The sequence below is a fragment of the Thamnophis elegans genome, chromosome 1 (assembly GCF_009769535.1).
Source record: "Thamnophis elegans isolate rThaEle1 chromosome 1, rThaEle1.pri, whole genome shotgun sequence".
Classification (NCBI taxonomy): domain Eukaryota; kingdom Metazoa; phylum Chordata; class Lepidosauria; order Squamata; family Colubridae; genus Thamnophis; species Thamnophis elegans.
Window position 1 is genome coordinate 175373275 of NC_045541.1, and position 16947 is coordinate 175390221.

A 16947-nucleotide genomic window follows, 5' to 3' on the forward strand; every position below is an offset into this window, starting at 1 on the left:
GGATCAAACACTAACCTATGGACATTCAAAGCTATGTTGGGATCCAAAATTGCCTTTGTTGGGCCTCCCAAAACCAAAAGTGGGCCATTCAGATTCACAAAACTTTTTAAGCTCATGCCTGCTTCACTCAATGCCATAGTCCTGAGTCACATATCCTTCTTTAAAATGATTTAACATACATTGTAAGGGGTCAAGGGAACACTGCTGCCCCCCCCCCAACTCCTCCCAGGGTACCAGACAACAAGGATTTAGCAATCACCCCACACAGGCTTCTGACCCAGGATACCGGATGGACACAGCTATCGTAGGGAAATGCAGTAGCCCCCCCCTCAATCACACACACACACATACACTAGACCAGTGTTTCTCAACCTTGGCCACTTGAAGATGTCCGGACTTCAACTCCCAGAATTCCCCAGCCAGCATTCGCTGGCTGGGGAATTCTGGGAGTTGAAGTCCGGACATCTTCAAGTGGCCAAGGTTGAGAAACACTGCACTAGACAATCCTCCCCAAAACCTTTCACCTAGTGAGGGAGATCAGGCCTCACCTCCGGCTCAACAAGGAGTCCGGGTCTAAATAGGGTTCCCACAGTACTTGCCTCATGTACTTGGCTTCCCTCCTGCGATGCTGGCCAGCCTTTTAGATGCCTGGTCTCTGGTCCTTCTCTGGGGGTTCTTGGAATCGCCAAACGCTGCTGCCAGAGCCCTCTGTCGCTGGGAAGTCCCTCGGATCAAACGGGTCCCGTTGGCGCCAGGGAGGTTCTCCTTGACAAGATGAGCTCTGACACCGGGGTGGACGCTCCAGAGGGTCCCAAAGACCCCTCAACTCCTGGCTGGCTCGCAGGGGTGGGTTTCTCGCCCCGTTCCAACCGGTTCGGTTGGAACGAGGCCGGCTGCGTCCTCGCGCACGCACGCGGCGTCCTCGCGCACGCACGCGGCGACCTTGCGCACGCACGCGGCGCGCACATGCGTACTAGCATCTGTGCAATGCTCCAGCTGCTCCTGGAGGATCGCGCAGGCGCTGTATGCGTTCTGCGCATGCGTGGAAGCGCAGAATTCGTAAAAACCGGGTAAGGAGCGGGCGCGGGTGTGCGGGCGCGCGCGGGGGGGGGGGGGGGCTTTGCCGTTCCCGGAAGTTACTTACTTCCAGGTTCGGCGACCAACCGGATCGCAGGGACCGGTGCGAACTGGTCGAAACCCACCCCTGCTGGCTCGCCAAAAATGTTGCAGCAGATTGAGGTTTGTAATCTACTTACGAAAGACCAGGACTTGATACCACGAAGGTGAGAGGAACAGGTTTATTGGATGCATCGAGTTCAGCGTGTTCACACACCAACATCTGAACTGGCCTGGCTACGCCCAGGGCAGTGATTGTATACCTTTAATCATGCTGTATCAGTGGAGAAAAAGAGAAGGAAAAAGGAAAGCTGAGTCCCTGGTTTTATGCCCTCTCTGGCCTTTGATCTTGAGCTTGTATTGATTGGTTGTCAGACTCCCATGGGCCCATGCAGGGGCAACTCTCTAAGCTGCGTTTTGAATCCAGGTTTGGTTGAGTTCTCAGATGCCATGTGGGGAGTTGGGTAAAGGGCCAATATTATCGTGCCTTAATCCCATCACCCTGGAGCTGAAGTGGAGAAGTCTTTATTATGTAAAGTGGACTAGCTCAGGCTTTAATGGCTCATTGACAAAGGGGGATGGGCAGGAAGCTGCAGGAAGCTATTCTGTCTTTTAAAACGTGTTTCTTCCTTTTCACATCCAGAGAAATATTCTGCCTTTTCAATATTTCCTAGGATATTTCATTTTTCTGGGAGAGGGCTGGGTGATAACTTCCCACAGTGGTGACCAGAACTGGACACAGTATTTCAAGTGTGGTCTTACTAAAGTAGTCTATATTAGTGGTACTAATAATTCAGATCTTGATACTATTCCTGTGAATGCAGGCTAGGTTTGCATTGGTATTTTTGGCAGCTGCAACAGGTAGCAAGCCATCATTGTAGGCCAGTTAACACAGCTACAGGATTAGTGGGCAGCTGGGGTGGGCTCCCAGGTGGAATATTAAGTCAAAATGAGCCATGTGGGTTTGTTTCACCCGAGTGCCTTGAATTCGGCTATTGGATTTGGGTTGCAGATCCGGCCGCCACCAACACAGTTATAAATTGCTTTCCCCCACAATAAAATGCATTCGGGACGCTTTATCATTTTATAACGGCCAATTTTTTATTGTTTAGTCTAGGTTGGTGAAGTGTTTTCATACTATGGATTGGGGTCTCAAGGGCTGGGACCCTCCTCCAAGATGGCGCTCGACTCCCGCCTTTGCCCACCCCAGTCGAAGCACTCCTCTTTGTCTGCTGCGGCAAAGCGGCGCCGCATTGCTGACAGGGCGGAAAAGTAGGTCGTTGGTGCCACGCCCACTTTTCCCCTGGAGACCATCTACTGCAGCTGTTGAGGGAGAGGATGTTAACCAATCAGCTTGCGAGAGGAGAATTGGGGCGGCTTGTTGCCCTTACCAACCTATCGTTTTAGTCTTCGTTCACCCAATCACGTCTTTCTTTTTGTGACTCATGGGTCCACGAGACAGCGAACAGACGAGGGGGCTTTTTTTTTTGCAGTGACTTTCACTACCCCACCTCCTCTTTTTTCATTATGAATATTTAATGACCAACTAACCAATGGGAAGCGTTGCTTCTGATTACCTCATGCCTGCGGAACGTGCCAAGTGATGAGTTGGGCCTGTTTTACAAAGGGAGTTTATCTGCATATTCATGAAGTAGGCGGTCCTCACAGAAGGTATATAAGGAGAAGCGCGCGCAAACTGCCCCGTAGTTCGCGCTGGGACTTCGAGGGCTGTACTTTGGTTTGTGCCGCCGCTAAACTACATTGGTAAGGGGGTCGCGCGTGGTGGTCGTGAAGGAAAAGCGTACGAGAAAAATAATGACGTAATAGACGCAAAATGAAGAGGGAAATCGGAAAATAATTTTGAATTAATATAATTGGGGCAGGTGGCGGATATGGTAAAATATAGCTAAGGTTATTATTTTAGTGCGATTTTTTTTTTTTAGCTACTAGTGAGTTGGATGGTGGTCTGCAGAAAAGACAAAATGGTTTCCAACCGGCTTTTCGGGCAAACTTCAAAATGGCTCCTGAAAAGAGGACTGATGGATAACGGAAGCGCATGCGCGAAACAGCGTACTGGGAAAAGTAGATTTTACCTGCGCATGCGCGCCCTCTGCTGGAGTAACTGATGCTTGGAGCGCATGCGCGGAAAGAGTACCGTTATTTTTGACGTTAGATTGATGGGATACATAATTAAGAAACCAGACTATGACGCATGACTAAATGTTACCCCTTACTGCAGCTTTTACGTGGAGTATTTCAATATATTAACGTATCGATTGCCAATTTTATTTATAGCCAAATGGCTTCATTTTCCCAAGTTTTAATGTTCTTTGGCACGATAGTGCATTGCAACTCTTAAAAACTCGGGTCTTCCGAGTACTTCAAGTAAACTTAAAAAGTACTCATAGTTATACAGAACTTTAAAGTGTCAAAACAAGGAAAAGAAAGTTGGGGGGGGGAAATTACATGGTGTAGCTTAACATTCATTTTTCACACAACATTTTCAGTATTTGCTTACCCAAGATTTAAACACAAGTTTGCTGAAAGTAATGGGAATTACGTCGTTTTTGTCTGAATGGCTAGAACTCTACTTGAATCTTTGATCCAATGGAAAATGGAACAGTGTTTATTGGGCTTGGATTTCAAAACAATGTGCTTTTGATATGTCGGTCCCTCCGTGAATACTAAAATTGAGTCTTGATTTCTTTTGCAGAAAAGAAATGGCATCTGATGAGGGAAAATTATTTGTTGGTGGACTCAGTTTTGACACCAATGAACAATCACTTGAGCAAGTTTTTTCTAAATATGGACAGATATCTGAAGGTAAAAAAACAGGCCCTAATGTCCTCTTATTTATACTGTTGGAAGCAGATGGTTTCTCTTTTGGAAATCCAAGAGTTTCCCATCCAGAAACTTTGTTCTTATGGTAGCATTTGTCACACGGAAATTTTATGGGAATAAAATTAAACATTTTATCTTCTCTTCCCTATAGTTGTTGTTGTAAAAGACAGAGAAACACAAAGATCCAGAGGGTTTGGCTTTGTAACTTTTGAAAACATTGATGATGCAAAAGATGCAATGATGGCCATGAATGGGAAGGTGAGGAATTCTTACTTTCACTTTTCCCTCAAGCAAGGGAGATAACATGCTGTATGTTGAATAGATCCATACACTTTGTGATTGGTTAATGTTTCATATTTCCTATTGATTAAAACCCCCTTTTTAAATTACTACATGGGTAATTTCTGTAAACACAGCAAGATTGATTCATAAGTCATTTGATACCAAAACTGGTGTTAGTAAAAACTAATATTCACCTGTATAAAAGACTCTTGTGAACCACCCTGTTGATTTGAAGTTTCATTGTTTTTTAGTCTGTTGATGGCCGCCAGATCAGAGTTGATCAAGCAGGCAAGTCTTCTGAAAACAGGTCTCGTGGATATAGAGGGGGATCAGCTGGAGGCAGAGGCTTTTTCCGTGGAGGCCGAGGTAGAGGCCGTGGATTTTCCAGAGGTGAGGTTCTATTTTCCAGTAATTTGTAGCGTCTGGTTTAGAGTTTGTTGAATTTATTTCAATGTTTGCATTGCTCTCTCTTCCAGGTTCTGGAGACAGAGGTTATGGGGGCAGCAGATTTGAATCTAGAAGTGGTGGATACAGTGGATCCAGAGACTATTATGGAAGCAGGTATGTACCTGACAAGTGAGATGCAATGTAATCTGGATGTCCTGTGTACTTTGTAGTTACTGATATGCTTAGTGAACCTGTTGCCTTCTTCCTTAGCAGAAGTCAAGGAAGCTATGGAGACAGGCCTTCAGGAGGGTCCTATAGAGACAGTTATGACAGTTACGGTAAGTCTTAAATCATGAGGGAAGGCGGATGTGCTGACATGGGAATGTATGGAGCCACTCTTGATCTTGCAGTGACAACCTTGGAAATACTTTTAAGGTTTGCTTGGAGCTTTTGCTGGCAGCCTTTCTCTGCCCATGACAGGCATCACTCCTTTGGCAGGCCCTAAGCACTTGTGCCATGGAAAAGCAAAAATTCTCATTTAATGCATGTGTAGCTCTAGTTGGAGCCAAAGGCAAAGCATCCATAACTAGTTTTCTGAAGCTGAAAAGAACACCCAGAAAATCCTCAAGGCCAGAAGGAAAAGAATACAAAATGGGTGGGACCGAGATAGCAAGCTAGGGTTTGAAGTGCTTGGCAAACAAGTAGGGGAGGAAAAATTGCTGGAACTTGTCTGTGCTTCAGTGCCTTTACAACTCTGCCTGCTTCTTGTCCTCAGCTACACACAACGAATAAAAAACCTTCCTGGCTCAAGATCGTCCTTCCATTGGCTGTATTTATAAAGATTTTTGGAGCTTCGCTGAAATCGTTCTTGTGTAGTCATCTCCTTTGTATTCTCACTTTTGTAGTAAACTCGCAATTCTGATCTTGTCAATAACACAGCCTTGACAGCTTCTAATATGTAATGGTCTGTTCAGACTCAAAGAAAGCGCTGGGTTTTTCTCGAGTGTTTTAATTTTTTAAAGCACTTAAGATTTTAGTTCATTTGTGAGAAAAGGCGTGTATGTGTTTTAGGGTTTTTTTGTGTTTTTTTTTTTAAAAAAGAAAAGACCGGAAGGTTTGGAGCCCCATATCTGTTTTTCTTTTGAGCAAGAAAGGACCTTAAATTGTTCAGTAGAAGCTGAGCAAGCTGTGAACTCTTTTTTTGTTTAGTGCATCGTTTTTTGTTAAAAAAAATTAATCAACCTTTAGTGTAGCAAGGTACTGTAGCCTGGGTATGAATTTTAAAAGGCAACCCACCTTGATATATCTAAAGAAATAATTTTGTTTGTATGTTCAACCTGCATTAAGAGACTTTAACTTGTATGCCATAAAGTTTAACCCAGAGAGAGACTGCAGATTTTACTACCCAAAGGGTTCATTGGAAAAAATGTTTGTTTTTATTGTCCTTTTTTTACTGAAAGAAAGTATGCCTAATTCAATTGTTGTAACTTTGAAGTGGTGAAAAAGGATTTCTTGTACAGTTTTCTTTGGCTTCACGAAGCCTATTAAAAGTCCATCTGAAAAAAAAAACTGCTCTTGAAATGTTACATCTTGCTGCACAACACAAGTCTGGATGAACGTTGAAACTGTAGTTAGACAGGAATGAAAGTAGTAAGTGGAAGGCTTATAATAGGGAGAAAATCAGACCCCACATTTCTTGTGAACAAAAATGTAAACAATGCTAATGCTGTACTTGATTAGGCCTAATGACATCAATTGGGCAGTTTGAGGATGATTGGAAAAGTACTGGAAGGACCTCACAAATTTTGCCCTTAGACAGTCACTTTAGCGTTGGCTGGAATTGTTCCAACCTTTGAAAGAAGAAATTAGACTTCACTCATTGCTATTTTAATATGATGTTAGCAGAGTTAAGTTAAATTAAGTCTGGTAGCTCTATACTAATTAAAACAAAAACTAGCTTAACTGAAAACCAGCCAAACATTTAGCTAGCCCATAATGGAGTCTTGTTAACTGGGTCAGCTGCCACTAGTCAGTGTTCCAAGGCCAATAATTGTGACCTAATTTAGCTAGCTTTGTCGTTGCCTTTTAAGTTCTAAGAATTTTCTGCTAGCATATGGAAAACTGCAGTGCCTTGGCGAAAAAGAAGTGTTGTGCCTCCAACAGAGAGAACCTCTGAGACGAAAGCTGCTCTCTTGGCTAGTTCATATGTGGGGATAGTCCTGTAATTCGAGGTAACTCTTTTCCTCATGTCCGCATCCTTCCTCCTGTTGAGAGCTCATATATATATATATATATATAAGTAATTTATTTTTGGAAAGTCTTAACCTATGTGAACCACATTTTTTTCTGCCAACCTTGTTCAGCTAAAGCATTTTTAAATTTTTTAAAAATTCTTCCTTACGATGAGTCTTTGGCTTTTATGGCATAACTTTGCTGTGGGTCAGAAGGGGGCATACGTGCAGCCATCTCTTTGCCAGTAGGGTTAGTTGAAAGATGGGGAGCTGATTTCTGCTCATCTCTGGAGATTCTTAAGATTAAGTCACGTAACCTTAATGTTCTTTGCCATCTTGTTTGCATTTTAACTTTTTCCCCATAGCCCACACTTCTTAAGCAGCCATTATCAACCGTGACTAACTGCTTTTTGAGGGATCAGGTGCCATTGGCCAGTCCGAGGGAAGCATCTGGGTTCTTGCGTTACCTTTGTGGAAACCCTTTGTAGAAAACGCTGCTTGTCTTGTTAAAGGGTGGGCAGGGTAGAAATTGTAGCATTTGCTCCGTGGATACAATTTTTTGTAACACAAGTTTGTCTTGGCAGGTTGATGGAAGAAACACTTGAGCCGGAAATGGATGTTTCAACGCTGAGGACCAAAGTCTTAACCGAAACCGTCAGCTTTGCACACAGGTATTTGTCTTCTTGTGCAAGGTTTCTCTGGCTCCTTGGTTGCTATGGCAGAAAAACTACAGAAGTGGCTGCTTTTAGCTACCTTTAAAGGAAAACCCTCTTTAATTTCAATTCCAAAGCAAAATTCATTGAATCTAACAATGTAGAATCAGATTTTAACACTGTTTTGCTCAATCTTTCAGCTGCATGTTTCTTGGAAGCGGATCGAGAAGGATCATGGCAATTCTGAAGGAAAACAGGATTGTGAATTAGAATGCTCTGATCCAAGAGGACGTGTACAGAACTTAATAAAAACAATAGGGCTAAAAACTTGGGTGGTGTGAATGTTTATAATTGTCATACTGGTGGCCCACAGGCAGGATATGGGCCATACCCACCCCTCTTCCACAAAGGCAAACATCACGAATACAGCCCATGATGCAGTTGGGTTGGATATCCCTGCCTTTTTACATGCAAGCCAGCTGGGTAACTCCCTCAGCCCAATCCACCTCACCTACCTAGGGTGGTTGTGAGAGAAATGGGAACATGTTTGCCACTTTGAATTATTTATAAAGGTGGGGGTTTTAAATTATATATTTGGTTCTAAGTAGAAATTGAACATATGCTTCCTATCCATTGATGGGGAGGGTGCAAATGAGTCCCACAAGTGCCCTCTTAAAGTTGACAATATCCCCCAAATGAAGCTTGGCACAATGCCAGTAGATAGCCAGTTTTACAGTAATAAACATCTTTTCCGTCTAGTTTTAACATTAGCTAATGTATTGAAAGATGTTCTTATTAATACAAAACTTAGTTTAGTCCTTGGTTTAGTTTATAACTTACCTAGTACATTAAATTGGGGTTACTTCTCATTGCTTATTTCTGCAGAAGAGTTAAGCATTCCCCAATTTATGGAGCTTTGGTTTTTTTAAAAACCATGTTTAAGTCACTTCCTCTACATTTAAGATTGCAGAAAGCTACCCCTCATTTTGTTTGTGGGAACGACAATTCTGCTCAGCAAAGGCTACATGAGCTTTGAAGAACTATAGATTTCCCTTCCTCAAACATGTTAAAACAATTGTGGTAGTGTATGAAATCCGCTATCTGCTTTAAACCGCTCACCCTTAATGGAATTGAATTGCACATTTTTTTTTGTTGGAGATGAGCAATCCATGAGGACCCTGTGAAATGAGCTACAGAACTAAGTGTCCAACACACAGGCAAACGAGTTGGAGAGGGGGGGAAACCACCATTTGCTAGCAGATCAAAGCGAGTAAAACTGGCTTTTATGAGGTCAAGCTTTGTGTCTGGCTGTACCTTGCATAGTTTTACAAAATATAACCAAGTATTTTTACAAGGCTGTTAAATCTCATTGGTGCTTAAAAGAAATATATAAGTAGGTTTGGAATTGCAGATAACGTAAACTATTCTACTGATAAAGAACAAGGTTCTCAAACAGATTTAAGCTTGCTTGGAGATAGGCCTGGATGAGCAGTTTCTAAATGTTAAGAGATAATTGCCTGAAAATTTGCTGGTACCTTTAGATGACTAGTTGTAGAAAGGCAGTCCCTGGATGGAGCTTTACGTCTTGCTTTTAAACATGAAATTCCCTGCGTATATGGAAACCCCCCCCCCATTCTGCAGAATCCTTTTTTTATATAAATATCTTGATTTCATTGTACAGATGTTGGGAGGATTACTGGGGCTGGTGAAATATCTAGAAGGTGTGGAGCTTAGAAAAGCCAAATCTACCATAAACATGCATTACCCTATATATTTTTAGCCTGCCGATTATTTAGTCCACCTAAATCTGACAAACATTTGCTATTTTTTTCTGCAAGTTTTTTAATTCCTTGAAAAACGAGCTTTTTTGTGTAGCTCACCCATGGAAGGTTTTCCCATTTTGTACACATGTCCAGAGATGACTGACCAATAAAGGGCATTCAAGGGGATGAAGCCCTAAAACGGTTCAGTTAGCTTCTCCAATCCTAACTTGGTTCTTGGATGCCATTCTCCTGTATGGTTCCTGCCAACAATATTGTGGGTTCCTCCAACAGATTGTAGTGTCCCTGCTTATTTCAGTCACATTTAAGAACGTGACACATTTTCACCAAGTAACCGACTGTACAGTTGCAAATGGTCACAAACATCTATCAGGAGACCAATAGTTCTCTTGCCACCTGTTTTCTCCCCTTTTCTGGATAGGTGGTTTAGAGTTGGAACATCCTACTGTGTCAATTCTAATTTTCCAATAGCACTTTGGAGTCCAGAAGCATCTTTATTAATCAGTATTTATCAAGCTTTGAGATGGTCTTCAACTCCCAGAATTCCCCAGTCAGTATGGCTGATGGGAATTCTGGGAATTGAAGTCCATGCCTCTTGGAGTTGCCAAGTTTGAGAGTCAATGGCTGTGGAGCAGCATGTTGCTTTTACACTAAAGGAATCAAAAAGTACTAAGGGGGAAGGAGGGTCCATGGATATTTTGCAAGCTGCGATCACCTTACTGGACAAAATCCTGTTTTCCGTATGGCCATAAGAGCAAGACACCCAGTTAGGAGAGGCCGCATGTGAGTAGCAGAAATGGATTGATCCACTGGATCTCCACCTATCACAGCCACATCTAAGAAAGAATTCACTGTTTTTATCAGGTTGGCACAAAAACTCATTTTCTCCCTTTTTTCTTAGACCAAAGGCTAGATACGGGTAATCCTTGAGTTATGACTAATGGGTTTGTCCATCATGGTCATGAACTGAGTCACCCACGTAACTGACTCAATTTTCTAAATGTTTGTGGCAGTTAAAGCAAATCGTTGGCGATTAAGTGAAGCCATGGTTTGCTGTGGGGGTAGTTTTGCCAAAAATGCATTTACAGCTGGGTTTTGGCAAAGCCACACCCACAGCAAACCCTGCCTTAAATGCCTGTTTTCAGCAAAAAAAAGTCATAAAATGTGGGATGCTGCAAAGGGCCGTAAATTTGTCCCAATTCTAAGCACCGGAGGTGCAGTTGTGTGACCCTGGCAGGGGTCCACTCAAAACTTCAATTCTGGGTCATAAGTATCCCTAGGATGGTCTTGCAACTTCAAATGATTGCTAAGTGTCTGGTCGTAAACAGAGGACTAACTAATCAGAATACAGCTAGTCCTGGACTTAATAGTTGGTTTGGTGACCATTCGAAGTTACAGCAGCACTGAAAAAAGTGACTTGTGACTGTTTTTCACACTTAACAACCATTGCTGTTATCCCCATGATCAACATTCAACCTCCTAGCAAACCTTAAGAATTCAGACGCTTTGGCAGCTGGTTCCTATTTATGACGGTTGCAGTGTCCTGAGGTCATGTGACCCCAGGACACTGCAAGATTCACTTAACAACTGTGTTGCTTACTTAAGAAGTGCAGTGATTCACTTAACAATTGCGGCAAGAAAGAAATGGGGCAAAACTCCACTTAAATGTCTCAAGCACAGAAATGTTGGGTTCAATTGTGGTTGTAAGTGGAGGACTGTGTCTTCCCCTCCCCAGTGCCAAACACAACAATGGCAGTGAGATACTTATCCTTCCCAGCAGAGGGCGCTGTGAAGCAAGAGATACATTTTCTGTTCAGAAAAACCAGATGCTTAGGAGAATCCTTTAGAATAGAATGAGCTGGAAGGGACCTTGGAGGTCTGCTAGTCCATCCCCCTGCTCAAGCAAGAGAACCTATACCACTTTAGATAAGGGACTGACTCCAGACTCTTCTTAAAATCCTCCAGTGATGGAGCGCCCACAATTTCTGGGGGGAAGCTGTTCCACTGGTTAGTTGTCCTCACTGTTGAGAAGTTTCTCCTTAATTCCAGATTGCTTCTCTCCTTGATCAGTTTCCAACCATTATTTCTTGTCCTGCCCTCCGGTGCTTTGGAAAATAATTTGACCCCTTCTTCTTTGTGGCATCCCTTCAAATACTGGAAGACTGCTATCATGTCATCCCTAATTCTCCTCTCCTCTAAACTAGCCAGACCCAAATCCTGCAGCTGTTTTTCATGTGTTCTAGTCTCCAGGCCTTCAATCATCTTAGTTGCTGCTCCTCCGAACTTTCTACATCTTTTTTGTAATGTGATGACCAAACATCGTGACCCGTCAAAACCGCGGTAGACAAAAGTGCGCTCGACGAAAGCGCGTACCTGACGTCATCAGCAGCGTGATGAAAAAATTTAAAAATAAATTAAATTGAAATTAAAATAAAATTAAAGCAAGCCGATTCACATAAAGGTAAGGGTTAGGGTTAGGGTTAGGTTAAGGGTTAGGGTTAGGTTTAGGGTTACGTTAAGCGTTAGGGTTAGGTTTAGGGTTAGGTTAAGGGTTAGGATTAGGTTTAGCGTTAGGTTAAGGGTTAGGGTTAGGGTTAGGTTTAGGGTTAGCTTTGGGGGGGTTAGGGTAAGGTTTTCGCTTTAATTTTAAATTTACCGCTCACAGCGCGATGTTTTCGTCGCGCTGTGATGACGTCACGTACGCGCTTTCGTCGAGCACGCTTTTGTCTACCGCGGTTTTGTGGTGGAACCCCAAACATTGGAATCCAAATGAATGAGAAAACTTAAATTCTCCCCTCGGGTGCGAGAGATGAGATGCAAATCCTTCCCACGCCAGGCAAAGGGACAGGGTGGCTTGTGCCTTGCTTGAAGATGGTTTACCGGTTGCAGTTAGCCAAGTTCACCTTCAGCAGATCGTTTTCCAACGTTCCGTTAAACCAACCATCGCCAAGTGCGAAAGACACCATTTTCAGGAGGGATTTTTAAACAGCCATCCTCTCTTCTCTGGATCGGAGCTGAAGGCCTTTACATTATACTGAGCTCATGGCCTTTGCATTGCTTTGTCTCCCAGCTTTGGTTGCTCCCCGAATTTTGGAACCCACAATCACTATTTTTCCTGCTAAGCCAGGGGTCCACAACCTTAAACACACAAAAGAGCCACTTGGACCTGTTTCCCCCAGGAAAGAAAACACCAGGCACCAATAATGAAACAATCGGGTGCAGCAGGCAGGCCATGGAGTTGGTAACAACTACGAACCCGAAGTGGTGGGAGGCGAGGGCTGCCTTGAGTGCAAATGTGGCACACAAAGGCAAGTAGAGGGGTGCCTTGCTCCCACTCTGGACTATGGAGCGAGTCTACATTCCCCGCCATCACAGGCCAGGCAAGGAGGGACAGGGCGGGCCAGTCAGAGGTGGGATCAGCCGACAGGGAGCCGCAGCAGAGAGCTGAAAGAGCTGCATGCGGCTCCAGAGCTGCAGGTTGCCGACTTCTGTGTTAGGCTCAGGGTTTCCCAACTCGAAAATGGGTGGACTTCAACTCCCAGAATTCCCCAGCCAGCTGGCTGGGGAATTCTGGGAGTTGAAGTCCACCCATCTTCAAGTCGCCAAGACTGAGAAACCCTGCCGTAGGATCTATTCTAAGCACGGAATCGCCCTTCCAGCGACGTGTGTTTTGCTGAGAGAATCCGTTCCACGGCCTTCCTTTGGGACCGCTGCCTCTTCTATTTCTGCCCATTGAAAACACCCGGCGTATTTTCCATGCTGCCTCCCTCCCCGGGATTCAAATGGTGCCGTGGAGGCGGCAAATGGAAATTCTGACAATCGGCGGAGGGTTTTCTAAGCCCCGCGGAATCCCTCTCCCAGGTCGGAGGGAAAGTCTTTCCTTTATTCCAGGCCAATGTCTGGATTATTCGGCTCCCTGCAAGTGTCAATTCCAGAGGATGTCATTTCAGAAGGGATTGGATTAATCAGCGTTGATTAAATTTGTGTCTTGGTGGCTAAGATGCTGAGCTTGTCGATCAGAAAGATCCACAGGTCAGCGGTTCGAATCCCTAGCGTCGCGTAATGGAGTGAGCTCCCGTTACCTGTCCCAGCTTCTGCCAACCTAGCAGTTTGAAAGCACGTAAAAATGCAAGTAGAAAAATAGGGACCACCTTTGGTGGGAAGGTAACAGCGTTCTGTGTGCCTTCGGCGTTTAGTCATGCCGGCCACATGACCACGGAGACGTCTTCGGACAGCGCTGGCTCTTCGGCTTTGAAACAGAGATGAGCACCGCCCTCTAGAGTCAGGAATGACTATCACTTATGTGCGAGGGGAACCTTTGTCTTTTTCCTCCTCCTCCTCCTCCTCCTCCTCCTCCTCCTCCTCCTCCTCCTCCTCTGGAGCCATTCATTCAGCAGATTTGGCCAGCACCTCAAAAACAGCAGAAATTCGCTTGCTCTTTTATTACAGGTAGTCCTCAAGTTGACAAAGTTTCAGTCGCTAAACAAAACATTTGTTAAAGGAGTTCTACCCCTATTTGACGACCCGTGTTCTTAAGCGGATCACTGTGGTTTTTAACTTAGCAACACAGTTGTTCAATGAATCCCAGCTTCCTCGTTTGACTTAAAAGGGCGCAAAAGGGGGGATTGCATGAGCAAAGGACACCGGAACCATCATAAATATGTGTGGGTTGCTAAGTGTTTGAATTTTGATCACATCACCATGGGATTGCCGCAACAGTCGTAAGTGTGAAAAACATTCATCAGTCATTTTTCAGTGACATCGCAACTTTGAATTGTCACTAAAGGAACTGCTGTAAGCTGAGGACTACCTATTCATTTGTGTATTTATTTATCATTTGTTTATCATTCATTTATTCATTTATGTATTGAATTTATCTGCCACCCATCTTGTTTCCTTCGCACTTATTAAATTTATTTGCCATCCGTCTCGTTTCAAACTGATTCAGGATGGCTTACAGTATTAAGCTGCGTGGATAAATGCTTTCATAGATTTCCCCCCCCCCCCCCAAAAAAAAGATGCACATTTAGAAAAATAATAATGGTGAGGGGTCTTGTCTGGCAAGATACCAATCAATGGAAAGATACCAATCAACCCTACGGAGAAAGAAGAAAAATCTGGCATGTTTGGGCAATTCTCAAGGAATGCAGAAGCCCAAAATGTTTTAAACTTTTGCAAAGAGCAAAGTAGTGGGGGGGAATCAAAACTCAGACTGGAACTCCTGGCTACATGAAGATTAAGCAAAGAAAAATAAAATGAGAAGGAGGTACGGATTGGTAAATTTAAACTTCAGCAGATCCTGCAACAAGCAGAGGGTTGAACTAGATGACCTCTAAGGTGCCCTTCCACTCCTGTTTCTGAACCAGAGCAAGAGATGTGTGTCTGGAAGCATTCCATCTCCTTTTTTCAGTCAACGATAATGTATGCGAGAAGGATACTGGCCTACCTTCCAGGACTGTTTTTATGGCATTCAAGAGAGAATTCTAATTGACCCACAATAGCTTATATTTATTACTAGCTGATAACCCGGCGCTGCCCGGGTATTTATTTAAACCAACCCTCCTTCCATGAATGTCGCTGCAATTTCTAATGTTGGATTTCCCCCCTTACCAGAGGGAGCCACCTTGTGGAGTACTGTGAAGCCATTACCACGGCAACTCCACAGCGCTGTACAGTAGAATCCATTTTAAGGCACAACAGGCTGTATCTTAACAGAACACCCACCCACCCCCCAGGGGTGTTAGGGGTGTCTTACTCGCACAGTATTTGTTTCCAGAGAGTAAATCATCCGTGTACCAAGTTTGGTTGAAATTGCTTGAGGCGTTCCAGAGTTATGCTAAAACACACACACACACACACACACACACACACACACACACATTTTTATATATGTAATAAGAAAGATAAGATTCTACTTCTGTTATTTTTACAAATAACTCAAGGCGGCAAACATATCCAACACATCTTCCTCCTCCTATTTTCTCCATAACAACAACAATAACAACAACTTGGGAGGTGGACTAGACTGAGAGATTGACTGGTTCTTTTAAGATGATGATGATGATGATGATGATAATCCACTGACAACCCAAATTGCCAACTTTGCAATAACAAAGTAGAAACTTTCACATTTAATATGTGAATGCAGCAAAATTGCACAATCTGATTACAAAGCTAGACATGGCCGAGGTGCTTAATTAATCCACTGGTCATTATGTAAAAGTATGATTTATCCATATCCAGAAAGTCATGGGAACATAAAGTGGAAAAAGTTATTGAAAATGAGAAGGTGAAGATCTTGTGGGACTTTCGAATACAAACGGATCATTTGGAGCACAACACGCCAGATATAATGATTGTAGAGGGCCGAAGTGTACAATTTATTGATATCGCTGTTCCTGGAGATGCCAGAGTCGAAGAAAAAGAACTAAAAAAAAATCACGAAATATCGCGACCTGGCCATCGAAACTACACGGCTATGGATGAAGCATGTAACAGTGATACCCATTGTCATCGGGGCGCTTGGCACCATGTCCAGGAATTTTACAAGATACATCCACAAATTGCAGCTTCCTGCAATAACACCAGCAGAACTGCAAAAAACTGCGCTACTCGGAACATCTTATATTTTAAGAAGGTACTTGGTTGATACCTAGGATGCTGGCAGCAAACCATATAGCAATAGCAGTTAGACTTATATACCGCTTCATAGGGCTTTCAGCCCTCTCTAAGCGGTTTACAGAGTCAGCATATCGCCCCCAACAACAATCCGGGTCCTCATTTCACCCACCTCGGAAGGATGGAAGGCTGAGTCAACCTTGAGCCGGTGAGATTAGAACCGCCGAACTGCAGATAACAGTCAGCTCAAGTGGCCTTCAGTACTGCACCCTAACCACTGAGCCACCTCGGCCATTAGCACCAGTCACTGGTATTTGTGATGCATTTTTGAATGTTCAGTTGGCTGAGTTTCATGTTTAATGAATAAAGTATATAATAATAATAATGGCAGCCTTTTTTGTCACTGTACATCATGTATACAACAAAATTGGTTTAGTCTTTACTGGTGCAATCCAGAACAGAAAATACAAGATAATTTGTTTGATATCCACATTTGTCTGGTTTAAAGCTTCTCTAGCACCCAACCTTAACCTTGTAGCAAAAATGAATCGAATGGAGTTAGCATTAGGATGGGAGGCCACCAGGAAATGCAGAAATGTATAATAAAAGGCTTGGAAGGTTTTTTTTTTTTTTTTAAAGAACATAATTTGGGAATAAAGGAGTAGCAACCATTTTCTCTTTTCTCTGGGAAAGTTCACACCTGCAATAACAAAACTACTCATTTGCCTATCGACAGTGCTTAGAACTTGCCACAAACGCACAGCAACAGCCGCAAAATAATGACAGCTCCATGAAACCCTTGCTTAAGCTGATCCAATCTTTTCAGTTGGAGATCCAATCAGGAAATAAATGAGGAATTTCCTAAGGGTAAGAACTATTAAGCAGTGGAAGAGCTGGAGTTGTGGGGGGCTCCATCACTGGAGGTTTAAATAAAAAATGTTTGGACCACAATTTAGAATATAATAACAGAGTTGGAAGGGACTGTTGGAAGAAATGTTCTTCTGTTCGGCTCCAAGTGGGGAAAAATACACTGGAGAC

The 16947-nt window shown here is 43.4% G+C and overlaps 1 protein-coding gene across 5 annotated transcripts; it reads left to right on the forward strand.

Annotated features, from left to right (window-relative positions):
- The first annotated feature begins 2773 nt into the window (after positions 1-2773).
- Positions 2774-7840, forward strand: CIRBP (cold inducible RNA binding protein). 5 transcript variants are annotated; one of them, XR_004255846.1, is made up of 8 exons: positions 2774-2880; positions 3830-3939; positions 4109-4215; positions 4491-4629; positions 4716-4800; positions 4897-4964; positions 7442-7528; positions 7711-7840. XR_004255846.1 is itself a non-coding variant. In XM_032222307.1 (7 exons), the coding sequence occupies exons 2-7, from the start codon at positions 3837-3839 to the stop codon at positions 5416-5418; spliced, it is 519 nt and encodes a 172-aa protein (XP_032078198.1). In that variant the 5' UTR covers positions 2774-2880; positions 3830-3836; the 3' UTR covers positions 5419-6827. The 5 variants fall into 5 exon arrangements, 3 of the variants coding, with proteins under 3 accessions (XP_032078198.1, XP_032078269.1, XP_032078349.1); XR_004255854.1 differs by having other exon boundaries at positions 4900-4964; XM_032222307.1 differs by lacking the exons at positions 7442-7528; positions 7711-7840 and adding an exon at positions 5402-6827.
- Positions 7841-16947: the final 9107 nt, after the last annotated feature.